The sequence below is a fragment of the Garra rufa genome, chromosome 2 (assembly GCF_049309525.1).
Source record: "Garra rufa chromosome 2, GarRuf1.0, whole genome shotgun sequence".
NCBI classification, from domain to species: Eukaryota; Metazoa; Chordata; class Actinopteri; order Cypriniformes; family Cyprinidae; genus Garra; species Garra rufa.
Window position 1 is genome coordinate 40,991,804 of NC_133362.1, and position 22,145 is coordinate 41,013,948.

The window sequence follows — 22,145 nt, forward strand, 5'->3', positions numbered from 1 at the left end:
TCAACGGCAGGGTCACGCAGATTATGATTTAACATAAATAAATATTGTAATTTATTTTACTTTCAAATTTAAATACATATAAACGTATGTATCTAAAAAATATAGTCCAAATGTATATGTTTAGACCGTTAACAGATTAACAGATTGTAGTGGTCTTATCTCACGCACTTTTTTTCCCCACACACAGCCTATATTTAACTATCCTGTGATAACATTAAATAAAACAAGACAGAGCTTCACCCCGCCAGTTTTACTTATACAATATGCAAATGTAACATGAATCGCCATAACCATTCATAAACACTCTAATTTGTACAATAACAACATTTATTGCAACCGCTCCATTTCAGAGCCTTTAAAAAAAACTTCAACGGCTCTGCTCCATCATTACTTCTAACTGGTGATGCGGTGCGCAATGACAGTTGGGTAGTTTTCCCCGTCCACTTCCTGTGAAGTGAAGTACCGATGTTCCCTTATTCCCTATGCCGTTCGCAGTTCCCTTTCGAACTGAACATGTTCGCTCCTTTCGGTTTGGAATCTCACTTAAGATGGCGGAATACCCTGTGAAGTCCACTTCGCAGTCCACTTACGGTCGAATGGAACGCACCTTATGGCTCTGTGCGAAGTGGACTTCACAGGGTATTCCGCCATCTTAAGTGAGATTCCAAACCGAAGAGAGCGAACATGTTCAGTTCGAAGGGCACTGCGAACGGCTTAGGGAATAAGGGAACATCGGTACATCACTTCACAGGAAGTGGACAGGGAAAATTACCCAACTGTCATTGCGCACCGCATCACCAATTTGAACTAACGATGGAGCAGAGCCGTTTAAGTTTTTTAAAGGCTCTGCAATGGAGCGGTTGCAATAAATGTTGTTATTATTAGACAAATTAGAGTGTTTAAGAATGGTTATGGCGATTCATGTTACATTTGCATATTGTATTGTATGAATGAAAGTAAAACCGGCAAGGTGAGGCTCTATCATGTTTTATTTTGTTTTATTTAACACAGGGGCGGAGCAGCCAATTTAAAAGTGGGGGGGACAGTATGGTGATGTTCATACAGTATAATAAATTTTAAATAGAAGAACAATGGGAATTTTACAGCACCAAAGTGGCAATTTGAGGACACCCAAGAGATTTGCGCTGTGATTGGCTAAATGTTAGTTCACTCAAATCTAAGTAACAAATCAGTGAACAATGGCGGAAATATTGGTGCTAGGTCAAAAAAAGTGCGGGGGACATGTCCCCCCGTCCCCCCCGGTTGCTACGCCCCTGATTTAACATTACCACAAGATACTTAAATATAGGCTGCATGTTGGAAAGAAAGTGCGCGAGATAAGACCACTACAATCTATTAACGGTCTAAACATACATTTTGACTATATTTATTATATACATAAGTTTATATGTATTTAAATTTGAAAGTAAAATAAAATAAAATATTTATTTATGTTATATCATAAAATGCGTGACCCTGTTGATTTGCTTTGATGACGTTCCAGGGCATTCCAAATGAGCGATTATTGTCAGCGAAGTCCACTTCAACGGATATACCGTGCTAAGGGAGCAGGGAGCAGTGAACACTGCGTAGGGACCCTGTCGATCGGAACGCACCTACAGTCCTGAAAAGCCGTTGGTCTGCGAACCTACAGTATGGTGAATGACGTCAAGTGGACCGCGGCAAAATGGCGGACACATCTACGCGCTTGGAGCGGTCCTATAGACCTTTCTCACAACTTCCGTATTTTGCGCCGGAAATACGTAATTGCCGTGTAAACCTATTTCCGCCCCGGTATGCCGGTAACCAGTTAAACAACGTGAAAAACGCTTAACGTGGCTTAATGTATGTAAAAAATGATCAGGAAACCCCAAGTTTCTGTCAAACCTTACGTGGAACAAACATTAACTACTATCAAAAGAACAAGCCCTTATTCCACAGATAAAGTGAATAATATCACGTTAAGCGTTTTCTCCCCCATTGAAGCCCATTATAAGGAAACAGCTTAACGTGGTTTACGTACATCAACAGCGACCAGGGAAAACCAAACTTATGTTAAATTTCACTTATAATGAATACTTGCTGCTGTCAAAAGAACGAGCTCTAATTCACCATATAAAGTGATCGCCCCATAAAAGTCCATTATAACAAACCATGTTAAGCTTTTTCCTTAATGGAGTTCTATAGGGAGAAAAGCGTGATATTATTCACTTTATATGCTCAATAAGAGCTCATTCTTTTGACAGAAGAAAGTGTTTATTATAAGTAAAATTTTAAGCCACGTTAAGCTTTTTTTTTTGTATAATGGACTTCTATGGGGGGGGGGGGGGGTCACTTTATATGCTGAATGAGAGCTCATTCTTTTGAGAACAGAAAGTGTTTATTATAAGTGAAATTTAACAGAAGTTTGCTCTTCCCTGGTCGCTGTTAAGGTAAGTTAAACCAAGCTGTTTCCTTATAATGGGCTTCTATGGGGGAGAAAAACGTGATATTATGCACTTTATCTGTGGAATAAGGGCTCGTTCTTTTGACAGTAGTTAGTGTTTGTTCCAAGTAAGGTATGACAGAAATTTGGGGTTTCCTGGTCGTTTTTTACGTACGTTAAGCCACGTTAAGCGTGTATAAACGCGGATAAACTCTTAGTGGAAAAATGTATATCCTTTATCCAATTTGTTCCTCTTTGTGACGGAGTTTTCTTACACGACTCTTATGAGGTCGGCAAAAGTTATCTTTGGCAAACCAGCGAGGGAAGTTGTGTAACTTAGACGCTCTCCATTTTAATTTTAAATTACCCGGCTTTCTGCTGTGTTGACATTACACAGGAAGTCCGCATACCCTGCGATTGCGTATTTCCGGTTTCTGTGAAAAAGGTCTATGGGGTATCTATGTATATATGATTAAAACTACATACTGAATGACCGATACCATCTTTGTCATGGAAAACACTTGCTGGTTCGTATTGAGTTCGCAGTTTTAACGTATGTTAGTTTGCTTAAATGTATTTTCAAGATCTGAGGTAAACTATCTGTCGTTTCTTTCAGTATGGCTATAAATGTCACACAATATGATATTCCAACTCACATTAGACACTCTTAACATTGAATAAAGCACGTAATCAGTACCTGAGATTATCACTTTCTTTGGTTTGTATGTTGCTCCAGCCGCGATGTCGCAGAAATAAAACCCATTTCTAAAATAGAAATTTTGCGGCTAGTTAGGACAAAAACTCAGGTTAATATTGAAAAGATTTTATCGCGTGTCGCGGTCTCGCATTGCGTGTAGTTGGGACACGGTGTTAAAGGGATAGTTCACCCAATAATGAAAATTTGATGTTTATCTGCTTACCCCCAGGGCATCCAAGATGTAGGTGACTTTGTTTGTTCAGGAGAACACAAACAAAGATTTTTATCGGTGAAAAGTCAACAGTCCTGGATGAGTTCGCGCAAGCAAACGTTATCTTTAGCTTTGAATTGGTTAGAACAATCAGGTTAAGCACAAGTAATTACCATTTTGAATAGCCGCTATACCCACAATCTCTGTGCACTGTGTAAACAATGAGTGTCGCATACACACGACAGATCGCTTCCAGCACTTGCGTATAGACCTTTTTCCTGAGTAAACGATGAGCGCCGCACTTTACGAATTCTAACGTCAGATTGAATGCTTTTCTGTTCCGGTTTCCATAGGAACCCATTCAAATAGCGTCCAACTGTTTTTAATGTAGCTAATGTCCGCTGCTTCGTGTCATCTACACACTCATTAAAGTGAGGCACTGACAACTGACGGTCATTGCGACATTGCCAAGTGATGGCGCTATGGAGCCATGTGCTTTTTAAAAACATTTGAATAGGTTTAACATCAGTTTATTAGCTCGGAATATACCCTAATTTGACTAGAAACAATGCAGACCGGAAATGCAAAGCATTCTTTCAGTTAAGAGTCGGACTTACTTCCGTGTTCAGGAAAAACGTCTATACTAATTGTACTAATGGCTATTCGCGTGTAGTTGGACACTTGAACATTTTCAGTTTACTAGCTTCATTCGCGCGTGAAATTCACTTAACAACAGATGCAAATTTGCGTCATGGAAGGGTGGATTAAACTTTATTGATTTCTGTACTCTTAATAATACTTTTAAAGTAAATTGGTTGAAACATTTCTTTAAAAACCCTAACTCTATTTGAAATGTCATACCCTGTCATATTCTGTCAAAACTGGGTGGGCTGAGCTTTTTCTTAACCTGTAATTACAATATTGCTAAAGTCCCGATAAAAATGTCATCCTTCCACCGCCAGGCCTTCCTTTCATGGTCTCTTATTTTCAAGCATAACTTTTCACCCAACAAATATTACATATGGAACAACAAAGACATACTGTTTAAACACAAATCTTTATTTATTGATTACTGGTTTGATAATAACATTATTTTTGTTGACCAATTATTTAACAGGGCTGGTTGTCTTTACTCTTATAATGAGTTTCTAGAAGAATACAAAATTCCTGTGTCTCCTGGAGATTATGCCAAAGTCTTTGGAGCAATTTCTTCTGGTGTCTGCATGTTATTTAGAGCTCAACCAAGATTGGACACACAACAACTATCCTTGTTATCGCTGACTGACACTTCAGTTGGTAAGATTTGTTTTTCCTGTAACAATGGTAAGAACAATAAACTAATTAGATCCCTGTTCAAAACAGATATTATCACAGTCCCATATGTGGTTCCATATTGGAATAAATTTGTGCAAAACATTGACTGGAAGAAGGTCTGGCTCTTACCCAGTCGATACCTGCTGACCAACAAAATTAGAGAAATATGATTTAAAATAATTCATAAGTTTTACCCGTCTAATGATCATATTGTTAAAAAAAAAAAAAAAAAGATATTGATGTAATGTGCACTTTTTGTTCTGTGAATATTGAAACAGTTACCCATCTGTTTTGGCATTGCCCCTTTGTCCAAAGTTTCTGGTCTGACATTTGTAATTTTATTGCAGAACCTTTATGACCTCAACAGAACTAAGACTATGCCTAATGAAACTTTCATTATTAATCTCATTATTCTTTTGGCAAAATATTACATTCATAAATGTAAGTTTACGCATTCCAAAACATCTTTTATTGCTTTTGACAATGAGGTCAAGCAATATGTCAACTCGATTAAGCATTCTCTTAATCAAAAGGCAACAAAAACTGTGAATGTTTGTAAACGCTTTGATATCTTTTTGTAAATCTGTACTTCCCCTGGCAAAATGTGATGATGTGAGTCTTTTGTTTCTGTTTTGTTTATGTTAAAACACCTGCAATGTTGGAAACTGCACAATTTGTAATTTTTTTTTAATTGGAGATTAACATTCATGTAAATTGTGCAATTGATGAATAAAGTTTTTTTTTTTTTTTAATTGCGTCATGGGAGGGGCTTCTGCCATTCATCAGTGGAAAGAAGTTGTAAAATACTGCGAATAAGCTCAATTTGCTGGCTTTAGCTATCTTGTAGTGTCAACATGTATACATGGGCGTTTCTTCAACTATAGGGACACTTTTAGCATTGTGAAGTTGAAGAAAAAAAATTTGTTCAAAAGTCATAACACAGTCTCATAAATTTAAATAATCTGTCTAGTTTTAAAGGAACCGTATGTAGGATTGTGGCCAAAACTGGTACTGCAATCACTTTCAAAATACTGTAGAACGGTGTATCCCCTCCCCATCCTCCCTGACTCGAGGTTGCCAGCTAAGCTGCAGGATCCAGCAGGAACGTAGGCTGCTACAAGGAGCTTCCAACGGCAAGTGACGAGTCCTACACCGTAATTTTTTTTCTTCTGTTAATTATGTTTATGCTTCACGAGAGATGTTTTGTGAAGTAATTATGTATCGCAAAAATTTACTAATGGCGATTAGCGAAATACTTCGTAAAGATGTACAGTAATACCACATTTCAGTCGGAACATAGATTGTTTTCATACCCTGCTAGTGGTGCGATATAAAGCTTTTTATGAACGCATTTAGCACGGGCGACCGTGGAAAATCCACTGTTTACGGAAGCAAAGTTAGCCAAACATAGACGAATCTTACCTATCCAGGAGAAAATTAGCAACGTTGGCGTCTGTCTTCAAATTCTTCTCATTTTCAGCCGTCTCCATCTTTCAAAGGCATCTCCTATACAAATCCTTGTTTTATTTCAGACTTTTTCACGACGTATTTCGGATTCATAACGAGGTCTTTTAGGTTTCGTAACGTTACACGTTTTATCCGACATGTTCGTAACTGCAGCTGAGCTGGCAACCCAGATGACGAAACTCTACTGACTTCGTGATTAGTCGATAGCTGGAGGGTGGAGCCTCAGACCAAAACACAAAATGACAACAATAACATCAGTTGTGGGCTGCAACTCTCACTTTTAAATGACAATATCCTGGCCGGACCACTGCTGTCAGTGATATAAGTATTTGAAATGAACATGATTTCTTAATGTCTAGTGACATGTCAGGGCCATTTTATGATTAACTGAAATAAATTTCTTACATAGTTCCTTTAAGGTCTGTAAAAGGACAAACTTGGATTACAAATGGTTAATATCTTACTTTTTTTTTTCAACCTGCAATGAACAAATGTGCATCTGTACTGTGTAAAAAAAAATGAATCACAATGCTGAAAAAGCATTTTCAATAACAATGTTTGGATTTAAAACCAAAATAATGGCTAAAAGTGTTGTGTTGTGTGTGAGCTATTGTGCAATAATTGCACATTTCTAAAAAAAAAAAATGCACTGCATGATCAAACATTTAGGTGAGATAAATATATATTCTTGAAAAATGTCTAAAAAAAAGCTCCACTCCACCCCTCAAATAAAAAAAATGAAAAAACGGATTAAATGCCTAAAAATCCTGATTGGAGTTTCACTATAAATAATTCTACATGATAAAAAGAAGGCTTTAAAAAGATATCTGTGATCGGATCAGCAGATACTGCTTCCTGTGATCGGCAAAAATCCTGATCGGAGCACCTTCTTTTTTATGATCCCAATCCGTACTCGAATCCAAAAAGAGGACAATTTAACTTTCTGTAAATGTTTTACCACATTTCCGGTGATCAAACATTTGCCGTCGCCCTCAATGAGTGCTTGGGATTGTCACATGATCGTGAGGAGGGCATCACAATGCTGTTCTTATCTTGAAGTATGACTGAAATCACTGTAATTGTTGATCGTGATAACCAAGGTGGTTAACTATTGTCAAGTGTTCAGAGCTTTTCCGAGTGTATACGGCCTGAAAAAGCACCCTCCTGATTACTTTACGGCGTCTGAGATACTTTGATAAGATTTCCAAATGGTGCTCACGGGCCAATACTGACTAAGTCATTGTGTATAAAGTGGTTTTATGAAGAATGCTTCTAGTGGAGGCCTGATTTGAAGTGATCAGTAAGGAATTCGGACTGTCACTGGTGACCGTAGCCCTCGGTTTTCAAAATACCTCTCTAGTCCCTTGATCAAAGCATGTCTAATCCGCAGCTTTCCCTCCGAGTCCGAAGTTACACAGATAAGGAGTCCACCTTTGACCCTGATTACACTTTTTAGAGGAAGTGATGCACTAAAGTAGCACTTAAAAAGCCTTTGTTGTTGCGTAATGTTAGATAGCATTGCTCACGTAAGGTGAACAAAAAAAAAAAAAAAACATGATGAAGTTTATTTTTCCCCCACAGGTGTGACGACAAAATAGGCAAATTCAGAAATACTTCAAATACTGAATTCAGAAGTTGTCATGGGTAATAACATTTATGTAGAGAAGTTTGTGCTGCATGACAACAACAACAACAACAACAACAAAAAAGATTATTATTTTTAAAATTTTGGTAACACTTTACCGTAAGGTCATTAGCTAACTAACGTGAACGAACAATGAACAATACATTTATTACACTATTTATTAATCTTTGTTAATGTTAGTTAATAAAAACACCATCATTTATTGTTCACATTACATTAACTATATACTAAATATTTTTTATATTTATATATACTAATGCATTAGTAAATGCTGAAATATACATTGACTATTAATAAATGCTATAGATGTATTGTTCATTCTTAGTATGTTAACTAATGTGGTTAACTAATGATAGCTAATGAACCTTATTGTAAAGTGCCAATAATAATAATACAATAAGTATTGTTAAAAAAACTGAAAGGAAAAAAAAAAAACTTGTATAACTTCCAATACTTTATAACAAAGTAAAAACAATAAAACATGGTTTATTTACCAAAATATATTTTTTTATTTAATATTTAAAAATAAAATTCACAAAATAAACTTGAGAATTATTTCTAAAATCTTTGAGAAATAACAATAAAGACATTGTTTATTGCTCCTAAATGCAAAAGTAACTTCATTACTTATCAAATTTGTACAGCAAAATGTGATATGTAACAAATACATTCAATGTGAATAAGAAACAAACAAATAAGTGCATGCTGTAAAAGGTTTAGGACATAGTATTATATATTTAAAAATAACAGTACAGTTTTAAATAAGTTTTGCTTTGCTTCATTTTATTTTTTGTTTTGTTTTGTATTGCTTTTTTGAAAAAAAAAAAAATATATATATATATATATGATTTGTTTTGCTTTGTTTTTTGTGTTGGTTTGTTTTGTTTGATATGTGTTGCGTTATTTTTATGTTTTTTTTGGCTTTGTTTTGTTTGATATGTTCTGTTTTGTGTGTTGCTTTGCTTTGTTTGATATGTTTTGCTTTTTAGTGTTTCTTTGCTTTGTTTTTTTGTGTTGTTTTGTTTTTATGTTTTGTTTTGCTTTGTTTTTTTTGTGTGTCGTTTTGTTTGATAGGTTTTGTTTTTTGTGTTGCTTTGTTTTGTTTAATGTTTTGCTTTTTTGTGTTGCTTTTTGTTGTTTAGTTTTGATTTATTTTTATGTTGCTTTGTCATGTTTTGTTTTGCTTTGTTTTGTTTGATATGTTTTGCTTTTTAGTGTTGCTTTTTGTTTGATATTTTTTGCTTTGTTTTGTTTTTTTGTGTTGTTTAGTTTGATAGATTTTGTTTTTTGTGTTGCTTTGTTTTGTTTTGTTTGATATGTTTAGCTTTTTAGTGTTGTTTTGTTTTTTTTGTGTTGTTTTGTTCGATAGGTTTTGTTTTTTGTATTGCTTTGTTTTGTTTTTTTGTTGTGTTTGATATGTTTAGCTTTTTGTGTTGCTTTTTTTGTTTGTGTTGTTTTGTTTAGTTTTTATGTTTTGTTTTGTGTGTTATGTTTTTTTGTGTTGCTTTGTTTTGTTTGATATGTTTTGCTTTGTATTTTTTTGTGTTGTTTAGTTTGATAGATTTTGTTTTTTTATGTTGCTTTGTTTTGTTTTGTTTGATATGTTTAGCTTTTTAGTGTTGTTTTGTTTTTTTGTGTTGTTTTGTTTGATAGGTTTTGTTTTTGGTATTGCTTTGTTTTGTTGTGTTTGATATGTTTAGCTTTTTTGTGTTGCTTTTTTTGTTTGTGTTGTTTTGTTTAGTTTTTATGTTTTGTTTTTTGTGTTATGTTTTTTGTGTTGCTTTGTTTTGTTTGATAGATTTTGTTTTTTATGTTGCTTTGTTTTGTTTTGTTTGATATGTTTAGCTTTTTAGTGTTGTTTTGTTTTTTGTGTTGTTTTGTTCGATAGGTTTTGTTATTTGTATTGCTTTGTTTTTTTTGTTGTGTTTGATATGTTTAGCTTTTTTGTTGTTTTGTTTAGTTTTTATGTTTTGTTTTTTGTGTTGCTTTGTTTTGTTTGATATGTTTTGCTTTGTATTGTTTTGTTTTATGTTTTTTGTGTTGTTTTGTTTGATAGGTTTTGTTTTTTGTGTTGCTTTATTTGTTTGATATGTTTTGTGTTGGTTTGTTTTTATGTTTAGTTTTTTTGTGTTGCTTTGTTTTGTTTGATATGTTTTGCCTTGTATTGTTTTGTTTATTGTGTTGTTTTGTTTGATATGTTTTGTTTTTTTGTGTTGCTTTGTTTTGCTCTGTTTTGTTTGAATTTTTTGTGTTGCTTTGTTTTACTTTTTTATGTTTTGTTCTTTGTGTTGTTTTTTGTTTTTTCCTTTTTGTTTGATATATATATATATTTTTTGTGTTGCTTTGTTTTGTTTTTATGCTTTTGTTTTGTTTGATGTTTTGCTTTTTGTTTTTATATATTTAGTTTTTTGTTTTGTTTTGCTTTTGATTCAATGTTTGTTTTGTTTTTGCAAGTTAACCCTTGTGCATTGTTTCAATTTACAACCTTTCGTTATGTTTCGTGGCTGAAAACAGCCACTACTTTAAACTGCTGTAAAAATGTATCAGATAAATATTTTTTTCAAATTTTTTTGCATAAATCTATTAATCAACCTCAGTCCTGCTCAAAAATACTAAATGTTTAAAAAAATTCAGGATTTTAACTCTTTAATTGCCAAATTCCTAAATGATGTCACAGATTTTGGGAAAAAAAAACACAAAATTACTAATTTTCAATATAAAAGGTAATTGTGGCCTGGATTTTTTTTTACCTTTTTAACAGTCTTGGACATGTGAAAGATTAGTAAGAACATTGGCTTTCATGCATTGTTAGTTTTGGCGCAGCATCAGATTTTCTTTTTTTCTCCCTCATTTATTGTTCGTGGCTGTTTTTGCCCCATTGACTTCCATTATAACCACATTTTTTGATTGCAAAGCCATGACACCATATAATGCTGAATTCTTGATTGTTTGTGGTTTTCCCTGTTGGGAAGGGGTCAAATTTGTAAAATGTACTGTTGATTATCAGTTGGCCCCATTAACCCTTTAGATAGGCCTTTGCAAAAAAAAGCTTAGTTTTACATAGAGTTCCATGGAGTATAACGGCATATTATAGTGTGTGTGTGTGTGTGAGCGTGTGTGAGTGTGTGAAAGTGTGTGCGAGTGTATGAGAGTGTGTGTGAGTGTCTGTGAGTGTGAGAGAGACCTCTGTGCACCTTGATACATCTCAGAAAATAAAAAAAAGCACTTCAGCTCTCAGAACTATATGGTAAACAAATACATAAATATACTTTCTTTATTTTTGTTTACTCCATGTCGTTCTGAGAGCTGAGGTGCTTATTTAGATTTTCTCAGGGGTATCAAGGTGCACAAAGGTCTCTCTCACACTTTCACACACTTTCACACACTTTCACTCACTTTCACTCACTTTCACTCACTTTCACACACTCACACACGCTCACACACACATACACTATAATATGCCGTTATACTCCATAGAACTCTATGTAAAACTAAGCTTTTTTTTGCAAAGGCCTATCTAAAGGGTTAATGGGGCCAACTGATAATCAACAGTACAATTTACAAATTTGACCCCTTCCCAACAGGGAAAACCACAAACAATCAAGAATTCAGCATTATATGGTGTCATGGCTTTGCAATCAAAAAATGTGGTTATAATGGAAGTCAATGGGGCAAAAACAGCCACAAACAATAAATGAGGGAGAAAAAAAGAAAATCTGATGCTGCGCCAAAACTAACAATGCATGAAAGCCAATGTTCTTACTAATCTTTCACATGTCCAAGACTGTTAAAAAGGTAAAAAAAAATCCAGGCCACAATTACCTTTTATATTGAAAATTAGTAATTTTGTGTGTTTTTTTTCCCAAAATCTGTGACATCATTTAGGAATTTGGCAATTAAAGAGTTAAAATCCTGAATTTTTTTTAAACATTTAGTATTTTTGAGCAGGACTGAGGTTGATTAATAGATTTATGCAAAAAAAATTGAAAAAATATTTATCTGATACATTTTTACAGCAGTTTAAAGTAGTGGCTGTTTTCAGCCACGAAACATAACGAAAGGGTAGTAAATTTGCCCACAGTGAACTGTTGAGTTTTTGAAAAATTTCAAAGCATTTTCCCAAAATATGTATCAAAATAAGATTAGTCACCAAAAATCATTCCATTTGCTTTAACAGAGAAAAAGTTGTGGCCAAATTAAGACTCAACAGCACCCCTCAGTGGACGAAAACGTCCCTAACAACACATAAGGGTTAAAAAGACTCAGTGTAGCATTCCATCTCCTTTAAAAAATAAAGCACGACGGTTTCTTGCTAGAAAATGTATGCACTTGAGATTTAGTCAGAAGTTTTCCTGACACTTCTTTGGGCGGTTATCAATCACATTTCGATCAGGTCCAGCCAGACGTTCCTCCAGCAGCAGCCAGTGTGATCTGTAAAACGATCCCCACTGATTTAAAAGGCATTCGGCCTGCAGTGTGACGTCATCGCTTCCGCCCTCTCTTCCTCCCTCCCCCCTGTGTGCGCCGCTGCTGCTGCTCTCGCTGTTGCTGCACAATAATCCAACATGGAGTAATCAGAGATGGGGCTCGTTTGGGCCACCCTCAGCAACATCAACGCATATTTCATCTAAGGGATTTTCGGACATACACTGAAGCACTCAAACTGTGGAAAATTATTCGGGGGAACTGATTTAGCCTTTCTGTATTCCAAGATCCTCCAGGGTTTTCATCAGCAACTGGTTAGATCCAGTGAAGAAAAAAAAAGAAAAGAAAAAAAGAAACGAAAAACCCATCAAGACGGAGACGAGGAGAGGAGAGAGCAACAAGAAGACACACTGTAGCCGAGCGAAATGTGAGGGATTATTTGGGAAAGAGTGGCGTAAAAATGACGAACGAACAGAGAGCACCCGTTGTGGGATTTTTTTGTAGGTGAAACGAGAAAAATGATTGAAGAAACACACCCAAACGAGTAAGTACCTGGAAAAGAAATCTCTCTTTTGGAGGGCTTGTCTTTGTCTTGCACATGTCATATCTTTTACAATGTGCGGGAGGCAGATGCCATCTGAAGATGGTGCTGGAAAAGTTTGGTGAACTATTTTACGTTGAAATGTTGCTTGGTATTGTCAGCGGACGGGGGGATCGGGCCCTCTCCCACTGATAGTCTGAAGGAAGGAGGGAGGGAGAGAGGGAGGAAGATGGAGTGGGGGTGGATCGGAAATATTTTGTAAAGGGATCTGATGTTTTAAAGGCCCTTCCTTGAACATTCCTCATGTTGTTTTGCGCAGCAGAGCCATTTTGTTTGTTTGTTTTCTAAACAATTGAGCTTGCTTAAGTATTGACTAGCCATATTGACAAACCCAAATGGTTTTATGTTCTGGAAAGTCTGTTGCAGTGCATATATCCGCCATTTGTTTTCTTTTCTTCTTCTTGTCAGGCGCTTTGAATCGTTCTCATTTGCATATAGTGCTTCATTCATAAAAACACCATTTGACTGGGTTGGCTCGGTGACAATGCGTTATGTATGAGAAATAATTGTTAAAATGGGCCTGAACGCGACAGGCTAATTCACAAATGTTACCTTACGTCGAATAACATAACACACCAGAGGTTTTGAACACAGTTGCTAACTATAACCATAGTTAGCCGACATATTTTCGCCTCATGTGTTTGTTTTTCGATTCGACTCGACGCTGTGGGCTGTATTAGGCCACGTATTATTTGTCATGTCTTCAGCTTTATTTTCTAACATATCGGCCTTGCGTGACAGAATTGCTGTCACACGTTAACAATAGTGGCCTCACGGATGAATTGGAGTCAGTCTGCCAGCGCTTGTCAAACGGAAGGGCGAAGGGCAGAGGAGTTGTTGTTTGCGCTCATTCATAAAAGCTGTAACCTTCAGCCCGCTCCATTCATGATTGCAGCGATCGCCTCAGCGATAAGCCGCGCGTCGAAAACACACTTCGGACGCGACTTAACACGTGCTTGTCAATAGTCTGCTTATTAACTAAACACACAGGTGCAACCAAAAGACCAGTTACAGTTGGTAACCAAGCGTGTTTAGGCTACTCGTTTATTACTGCCCATTAAGTTATCATACACTACGCTGGACTTTTATGAAAGGGTACCATGGTAACTGTACTATTTTCTATTTTAGAATATTTTCTATTTCAGTGCTTGTAATCACAATGAAATAGCGAAAAAATAAACATTTATAACGAGTATATCCACGTTTATGTTGATAGGTAGTTACAGTCAAAGTTACTGTGGTAATCATTTTTCACAACCTAGCTACAATTGTGGCTGTTACAGTAAGGCCCACTTTATATTAAGTGTCTTTAAATACTACATAATAACATTAAAACCAGTCATATTTTTTTGCGTTATTACATTGTAGCTAATATACACTACCAGTCAAAAGTTTTTGAACAGTAAGATTTTTTAATGTTTTTAAAGAAGTCTCTACAGCTCACCAAGCCTACATTTATTTGAGGTTGAAACAGTAACCTTTTGAAATATTTTTACTATTTACTGTTTACTATTTAAAATAACTGTTTTTTTTATGAATAGAAATCTTTTAGACCATTAGAATGTGTTTCTCATTGCTTTTGATCAATTTAAAGCAACCTTGCTAAAAAAAAATAGTATTCATTTCTAAAGAAATAATGAAATAAATAAGTAAATGATATAGATATATATATATATATATATATATATATATATATATATATATACACACACACACACACACATTGACTTGAAGCTTTTAAATGATATAGTGCATAATGTTACAAATGCTTTTTATTTCATATAAATGCTAATCTTTGGATCTTTCTATTCATCAGACAATCCTGAAATAAAAGTGTACTCAACGGTTTTAAACATTGATAATAACAAATATAATAAAAAATATTTCTTGAATAGCAGATCAGCATATTAGGATGTTTTTCTGAAGGATCGTGTGACATTAAAGACACTAGAGTAATGATGCTGAAAATTTAGCTTTGATCACAGAACTCAATTACACTTTAAAATATTTTCAAACAGAGAGCAGGTATTTTAAATAGTAAAAATATTTCACAATATTACAGATTTAGCTGTATTTTGGATCAAATAAATGAGCAGAGGAGACTTCTTTGAAAACATTAAAAATCTTACTGTTCAAAAACTTTTGACTGGTAGTGTATTTACAATGTTAACCCTGGCCTTTAACCCACCCCTAACCTAGTCTCGCGTAGCCAGACCTTCAGACTGACGGCTGAAGGTCTGGAATTCATGGCAGCTTTCATTGGCCAAGGCCCGCCCTTAAGACAGTTTGATCGACATGTCAAACAGCCAATCACAGTTCGTTTCGTTCAGCGTCACGTTTCTGCGCCCCCACAACAACAGACTGGCGTGCAACAAGTCAGTCATTGAAATAACCAGCATTGAAAGATAACGAAGAAGAGGGAGAACAAGCAGTAAGTCAGTATTTTGTTCACGAACGTCGCAAATGTGTATAACAACAATGGTGTCTGCATAAGCACCTTTTAGCAAAACGCGAGTAAATCAGTCTGCGCTTTGTTTCCCGGCGGACCGTAAATAAACGCGACACTCGCGTCTCCCGGAAATCCAGTCAAATTCAACCAATCAGATGACGACTTCGACATTCCTGAAGTGTTTCCAGTTAAGTGTACCATATGCATCAGACGTTTAGCCAACGTTCCGTGGGCGTGACGTCTGAGGCTGAGACTACCCCTAACCTAACCAACAACAATAATAGATAATAATAATAATCGGTTATTTATTTATTTATTTTTAGACCCTGCAATAAAACTGTTATGACCACTTTCTTCAAAACATAAAATACATTGAGTGAAATATTCCTAAAGCTTCTCACACTTTCATTTTTCAATTTGATTTTACAGTAGTAAAAGTAATTGCAGTAACTAGTTACCATGATACATGTTTATATGCAATCTGCCATGTTATTTAGGGATGCCATGCTGCCATGTTTAGGGCCTTGTTTCCCAATAGGATAAATGTGTTATATCACTCAAACACAGGCGGACCAGTCATATCAATGGTATTGATCTCAGTAATAATGTTCCCAAACTAACATTTGACTCAGGCCGTAAATAGTATAGAAGACAACAGTGCAAAATGACTTTCAGTAAAAGGTCACCCCAACCATTCCCAATCCCCTGCCCTGTGCAGGAAAAATCGATTTTGGATCCTCGTTTTCACTCTGACTCATAGGAACAGCCTCAGCACAGACTGTGTGTACCGTAAATAAAAGTATTACTTTGTGTATTACTTCTCAAACATGGTCTGTTACATTCTGTTCATACACTGTCTGTTACACAGAAAATAATTTTAGAAAATAAAAGTCATTATGACAGTTAGCTTCAAACTTCTTTTCCCAGCTTGTCTTATATTTTTGACATGCTCGCTTGATCTACAGCAATAATTAACCTTAATGCCTTAAAATGATGAGTCCTCAATGTTACAAGCGCAAGCTCAGCAGTTTTACAGCTGTATGTCTCTTAATTTGATTAAATATTGCTAATGTTAGCCATTTAATTCCTTTTAAGAGGATGTTTGTATTGGTTTCCCTGGCTTTTGTCCGGAAAAAAGCGGTTTACATAAATCTGCTTAGATTCTGATCAGGTTGTGTTTTAAGTGTTATAAACCCAGGATTGACTGTTAAGCTACTATGACCAGAAGTGTGTTTGTATTGATTTATTGTTAATAGGATGTTTACGTGTTTGGAGTGAGATTTGATTCTAAGTAGACTTTGTTTAAGTCCTAAAACATTCATTTTGATGGTAATTATGGTTCAGATTAGATTTTTCAGGAGCATGATACACAAATATGTGACCCTGGACCACAAGACCAGTCTTAAGTAGCATTGGTAATACATTGTATGGGTCAAAATGATTAATTTTTCTTTTATGCCAAAAAACCATTAGGATATTAATTAAGATCATGTTCCACAAAGATATTTTGTCAATTTCCTACCCTAAATATACCAAAACTTACATTTTGATTAGTAATATGCATTGCTTAGAACTTCATTTGGACAACTTTAAAGGCGATTTCCTCAATATTTAGATTTTTTTTTGCACCCTCAGATTCTAGATTTTCAAATAGTTGTATCTCGGGCCAAATATTGTCCAATCCTAACAAACCGTACATCAATGGAAAAGTTTATTCATCAGCTTTCAGTTTATGTATAAATCTTAATTTCAGAAAAAAATGACCTTTATGACTGCTTTTGTGGTCCAGGGTCACATGTTTATTTGTTGATCTCTAATTTTTCACATCCTGCACCACATTAAATATATTAAAAGTTCACATTAGTCAAGGTCAATGAAATACACTACATTTTAGATGTGGTCCTTCCTCCTAGTAGTAATAAAGAGTCATTCTTAGATTGTATAACCAATGCATGAATATTGAAGCTGGCAAGGATGTGCTTCACATGACAGCATAAGTTAAGTGAGTTTTGTTCTCCTTTAGACTCTGAATATGTGATTGAGCAACAGTACATTATATCACATAGATGTGGCAATCATGGTTCTCTTAGGAAATGTTTGACTCCACAATATTTTGAAATAATTGAAATATTGCAAATGTACATAAAAAGAGCTATAGGCTGAAACGTTTGCTCTTTGCTCTGTTTTTAACACACTTTGCACCTTTAAAGAAAATTAAAATCTTAAAATACATGATACTTTCATAGTGAAATAGCCACAGCTGCTGTCTTTGATTTAGCACCAAAATAATGTAAAACATGTTGATTGTATAATTTAGTTTTTAAATATTAAAAAAAAAAATGATTTACACACTTAAAACAATATTTTTAAGTGATCACATCCACGTTTTTCAGATATTTCAGACAGAAAACCGCCTTTTAACCTCTAAAACAATATATGTAAATGCAATGTTTTAAGGTTGTCAGGTGGTTTAACCATTAGATTCAGAAAATGATTGAACTTTTTTAAATAGGTATTTTTTTTTCTTTGTTTATCCCACGTTCTTGATGGTTATACCACTTGACACTTTCTACACTATTGTGCAGCCCTAGTAAATATACAGTGTATATTTAAATGCAATTATACCAAATATCAAAAATTTCACAGCTGGCGTTTAGTCTGACAGATTTCCATTTGAGAGTTCAAGAAGTGCTTTTCTTATTCCCCGTTATCAGGCATCCAGCGCTTCTTATGAATGTGTTTCACATCCTGTGGAAAAGACACGAGGGCCAACTGCTCCTGCCCAATCTTCCAGGCTGTTAATTTTTTATTTGATTGTTTCCTTAAATGTTTTCTTGGCCAAGCCAAGTAGTAAAATGTGATGGTTTATTTGTGAAGGCCACTCTGCCGTTGTAAAGCGGCCTGTCCAAACATAGCTCCCAGCCCTCAGGAGAATGAAAGCGTTGTCAACTTCTCACCCCTCTGTGGTCCTGCTGAGAAGGGAACACAGATAGCTCTTCTGTCACGGCCCAGACAGGAAGCCATTATCTGCGCTTTATTGAACCTGTTGTTCTTTCTCATTCAATCAGCCCTCCCCTCCGCCCCGAAAAGCATTGCAGAGCCAAATGAGGTCTTGTGAATTTCACTGCTCTCATATGGAAATGCGTATGTGTCCAGTGGAAGTCCAGTCAACTGCACAAGTCCTTTTATTCAGAGCCCTTCCACGGCCCAGTGACCGGCCATTCAGAAATAAGCCGACAGATAGCGAGGAGACTTTTGCCAGCGCGTTCCCAAGACAGCAGATAGAAGCGGCCAAATGTCAAAGTCCAACGTTAGTCCAACCGCAACCGGCGGTCCCAGAGTTTATCTCTAAATCAAGATTCAAGTCGAATTGAATATCAAATGCAACGGGACACCTGGACATGAACAATAGCTTTGGTATTACTTGCCACCATTATTTAGCACTCTTTGTGTCCTTTCTGGCCCTAAGGCTTGGTTTTCCCCCTTCTCAGGTTGGGGATGTAGTTGATATGACACTAAGAGCAGATCTGTGGCTGAGTAGCACTGTATTTTGTTTGTAACCATATGTTTAGGTGTGTTTTTGTGTCTCTAATTTATTCAAAAATACATTTCAAATGTAATTCAGATATTTCACACAGAAAAACCACCATATATCGTCTCAGTAATGTATGTAAATTAAATGTTTTAAGGTTGTCAGGTGGTATAACCATTAGATTCAGAAATTGATATGTAACTTTACAATAAAGTTGATTGATTTGTAAGTTGTAACTAACAAGAATTATACGGTTTTTTTTTCTGTTTATGCCACATTCTTGATGGTTATACCACGGCTAATAATTTTATTAACTCGTTAATGAAATTTTCAGCAGCCATTACCTCTGTCTTCAGTTGTTCATGAGTCCCTTTTTGTCCTGAACAGTTAAACTGCCTGCTGTTCTTCAGAAAAATCCTTCAGGTCCCACAAATTATTTGGTTTTTCAGCATTTTTGTGTATTTGAACCCTTTCCAAGCAACGACTGTATGATTTTGAGATCCATCATTTCACACCGAGGACAACTGGGGGACTCATATGCAACAATTACAAAAGGTTCGAACTCCCATTTATGCTTCATAAGGAAAAACAGTGCATTAAGAGTTAGGGGGTGAAAACTTTTGGAATTTGAAGATCAGGGTAAATTGAACCTATTTTGTCTTCTGGGGAACATCTAAGTATCTTCTGTAGCTTCTGAAGGGCAGAACTAAATGAAAAAAATATATGATGTTTAGGCAAAATAAGAAAAATGTACACATCCTCATTCTGTTCAAAAGTTTTCACCCCCTGTCTCTTAATGCTTCGTGTTTCCTTCTGAAGCATAAGTGAGCGTTCAAACCTTCTGTAATAGTTGCATATGAGTCCCTTAGTTGTCCTCAGTGTTGGAAAGGGTTCAAATACACAAAATTGCTGAAAAACCAAAGAATCTGTGGGACCTAAAGGATTTTACTGAAGAACAGCAGGCAGTTTAACTGTTCAGGACAAACAAGAGACTCATGAACAACTATAACTAAACAAAAAACACAGCTGTGGATCATTCAGGTAACAACACAGTATTAAGAATCAAGTGTATGTAAACTTTTGAACAGAGTAATTTTTATAAATTCAACTATTTTCTCTTGTGGACTATATGTAAACATCCTTTATGTCAAACATCTTATTCAGGTCAGTACTAAATAAAAAATAACATGCATTTTGTACGATCCCTTTTATTTTGGTCAAAAAAATTAACATTTAGCAGATTCTGCAAGGCGTATGTAAACTTTTGACTTTAACCGTATTTACATTAGCAATAATAATAATTTAAGGATGTAATTTCAGCGACACAAGCACAGAATTGCACAGGACTCCCTCATTTAAGAGCCTTTTCAGGATTAGAATTCCTTCATTGTAATGCCTAGGGTGTACAAAATAGACGTGCTTTAAAAAGAGAGTCTTGTTTCCCCTTCCCTCTCTTTTGTAGTTGGCTGTAAGTAGGGCCAGGCAGGGTTACACAGACCTTATCTAAGGAAGTAACAGTCTGCCCTTATCAGGTTTGGTGCAACTGTTTAACCCACCTGCCAAAAGGGGCGGAAACCACTCTGCCCCACATTTATAGATTTGCTTTTCATTTCACGCTTGGGTTTTTTTATGTGAGTGCCCTGTGGGGTCCCAGTGTCTTACTAATACAAATGCTTTATAAACTGCCCAGAGTATACAGAATAAGCACGGGGAACGCATACAGTGTTTGAAAATAAAAGTGAGCACTTTGTGTGAGGAACAGACTTAAATTTAAGTCATCAGGTTTTCAAATCTTACTATATTCAAACCCAGTTCTGTTGGGAATCAATAATGTCAAACCATGCACATCTTCATATTTTCTCTTTAGTGTCGCATGCAGTCAGAAATGTGAAAACTTTCGTCTTAAATAAGACCAGAACCAAGTAAAGAAAGTAAATAGGGTCAATGTTGTTTATCACCGTTTCATAAAAGCAATAAACCACATAAGGTAGGACTTGTGTAAATCTTTCACACCTGGTGAAATCATTTAACACACCATCTGGAGTGGCTTATTGTTTGCATAACCAAAAACAACTTTTAGGTAAACACTTTTGGTTCTTTTTATTTGATCATATTGTCCTATATTAAGTTTGAGCTGGAAGTGAGATATCCATAAGCAGGGAAGAGCTCAGCACACTGTAGCTGATAGAGTGGCTACATGATTGTGTCCCATCCCCCCGAATTCACGTGTTTGCCCTAGAGAGAGAGAGAGAGAGAAAGAGAGAGGGTGAGAGCTCGACTGACTGCACTGACTGTTGCAACACTCATGTGATAAATGTCATGTGTTCACATGTCTACTGAATGTCCGCTGCACCGCTGGACTGAATAGTGAGGGCAGCCTCTATTCCTATGGAAGCAGATAGTCTCATTAAAAATTCACGCAAAAGACACGATGCACACATGTGTGTCCCAATTCACGTGCACGAATTTTTTTTTTGTTTTTTGTGAATATATATATATATTTTTCGTTCACGTGAATTGGGACACGCATGTGTGCATTGTGTCTTTTGAGTGAATTATTAATGAGACTAATCTGCTTCCATATATTCCTGTCCATTTCTGCTGTACATCTATGATGCTTTCTTAACCAAAGTATGTGATGGACTTTTCATTAATAAATAATTGGATTGTTTTTTCTATACCACACTGACTTCATATATCATAAATATGAAATATGACCTGCAATTTTAACTGTTACAGCATTTGAAGTATGTTAAATGTTGATGAAATACCAACTGAGGGCAGTATACTGTTCCTAGCAAAACTGGTTGGAGCGCAGTGTGGAAAAAAGGTGTTTCATTTCATATGTGAGATTCCATATTCATCTGTTATCATCTTTTCATAACCAAAGTTTTTTTCACATCAGTGAAAAATACTGTTTTTGCTTTTTTTATAATTATATTTGTTTATATTTCCAAGGAATAGCAAATATATTTCATGTTCATTTTCTCCACAGGCACTTTAAATTAATTAAAAGTGAACATAGAATATTGTCTTGTAAATGTATCAATGTATCAGTTTCTAAAGAAATATTAAGTAGCACAACTGTTTTTAACCATGATAATAATAATAATAAATGTTTCTTGAACAGCAAATCATCATATTAGAGTGATTTCTGAAGAATCATGTGACACTGAAGACTGGAGTAATGATGCTAAACATTCAACTTTGCGTCATAGTAATGAAATACATTTGAATATATATTTAAATAGAAAACAGGTATTTAAAATTGTAGAAATATTTCACAATATTACTGTTTATTTTTTTTAAATAAATGCAGCCTTCTTTCAAAAACGTACCCTATACTTTTAAATGTTAGAGTAGGAACTAAAATAACATT

General features: G+C 35.4%; 1 protein-coding gene across 1 annotated transcript in view; it reads left to right on the forward strand.

The window, feature by feature from the left end:
* The first annotated feature begins 12,340 nt into the window (after positions 1-12,340).
* spred2b (sprouty related EVH1 domain containing 2b) overlaps positions 12,341-22,145 on the forward strand; it is a 56,711-nt gene continuing 46,906 nt past the window's right edge. The window contains exon 1 of the mRNA XM_073834257.1: positions 12,341-12,728. Within this exon, the coding sequence (XP_073690358.1) occupies positions 12,703-12,728 (26 nt within the window). The 5' untranslated portion in view covers positions 12,341-12,702. The remainder of the gene's footprint in view (positions 12,729-22,145) is intronic.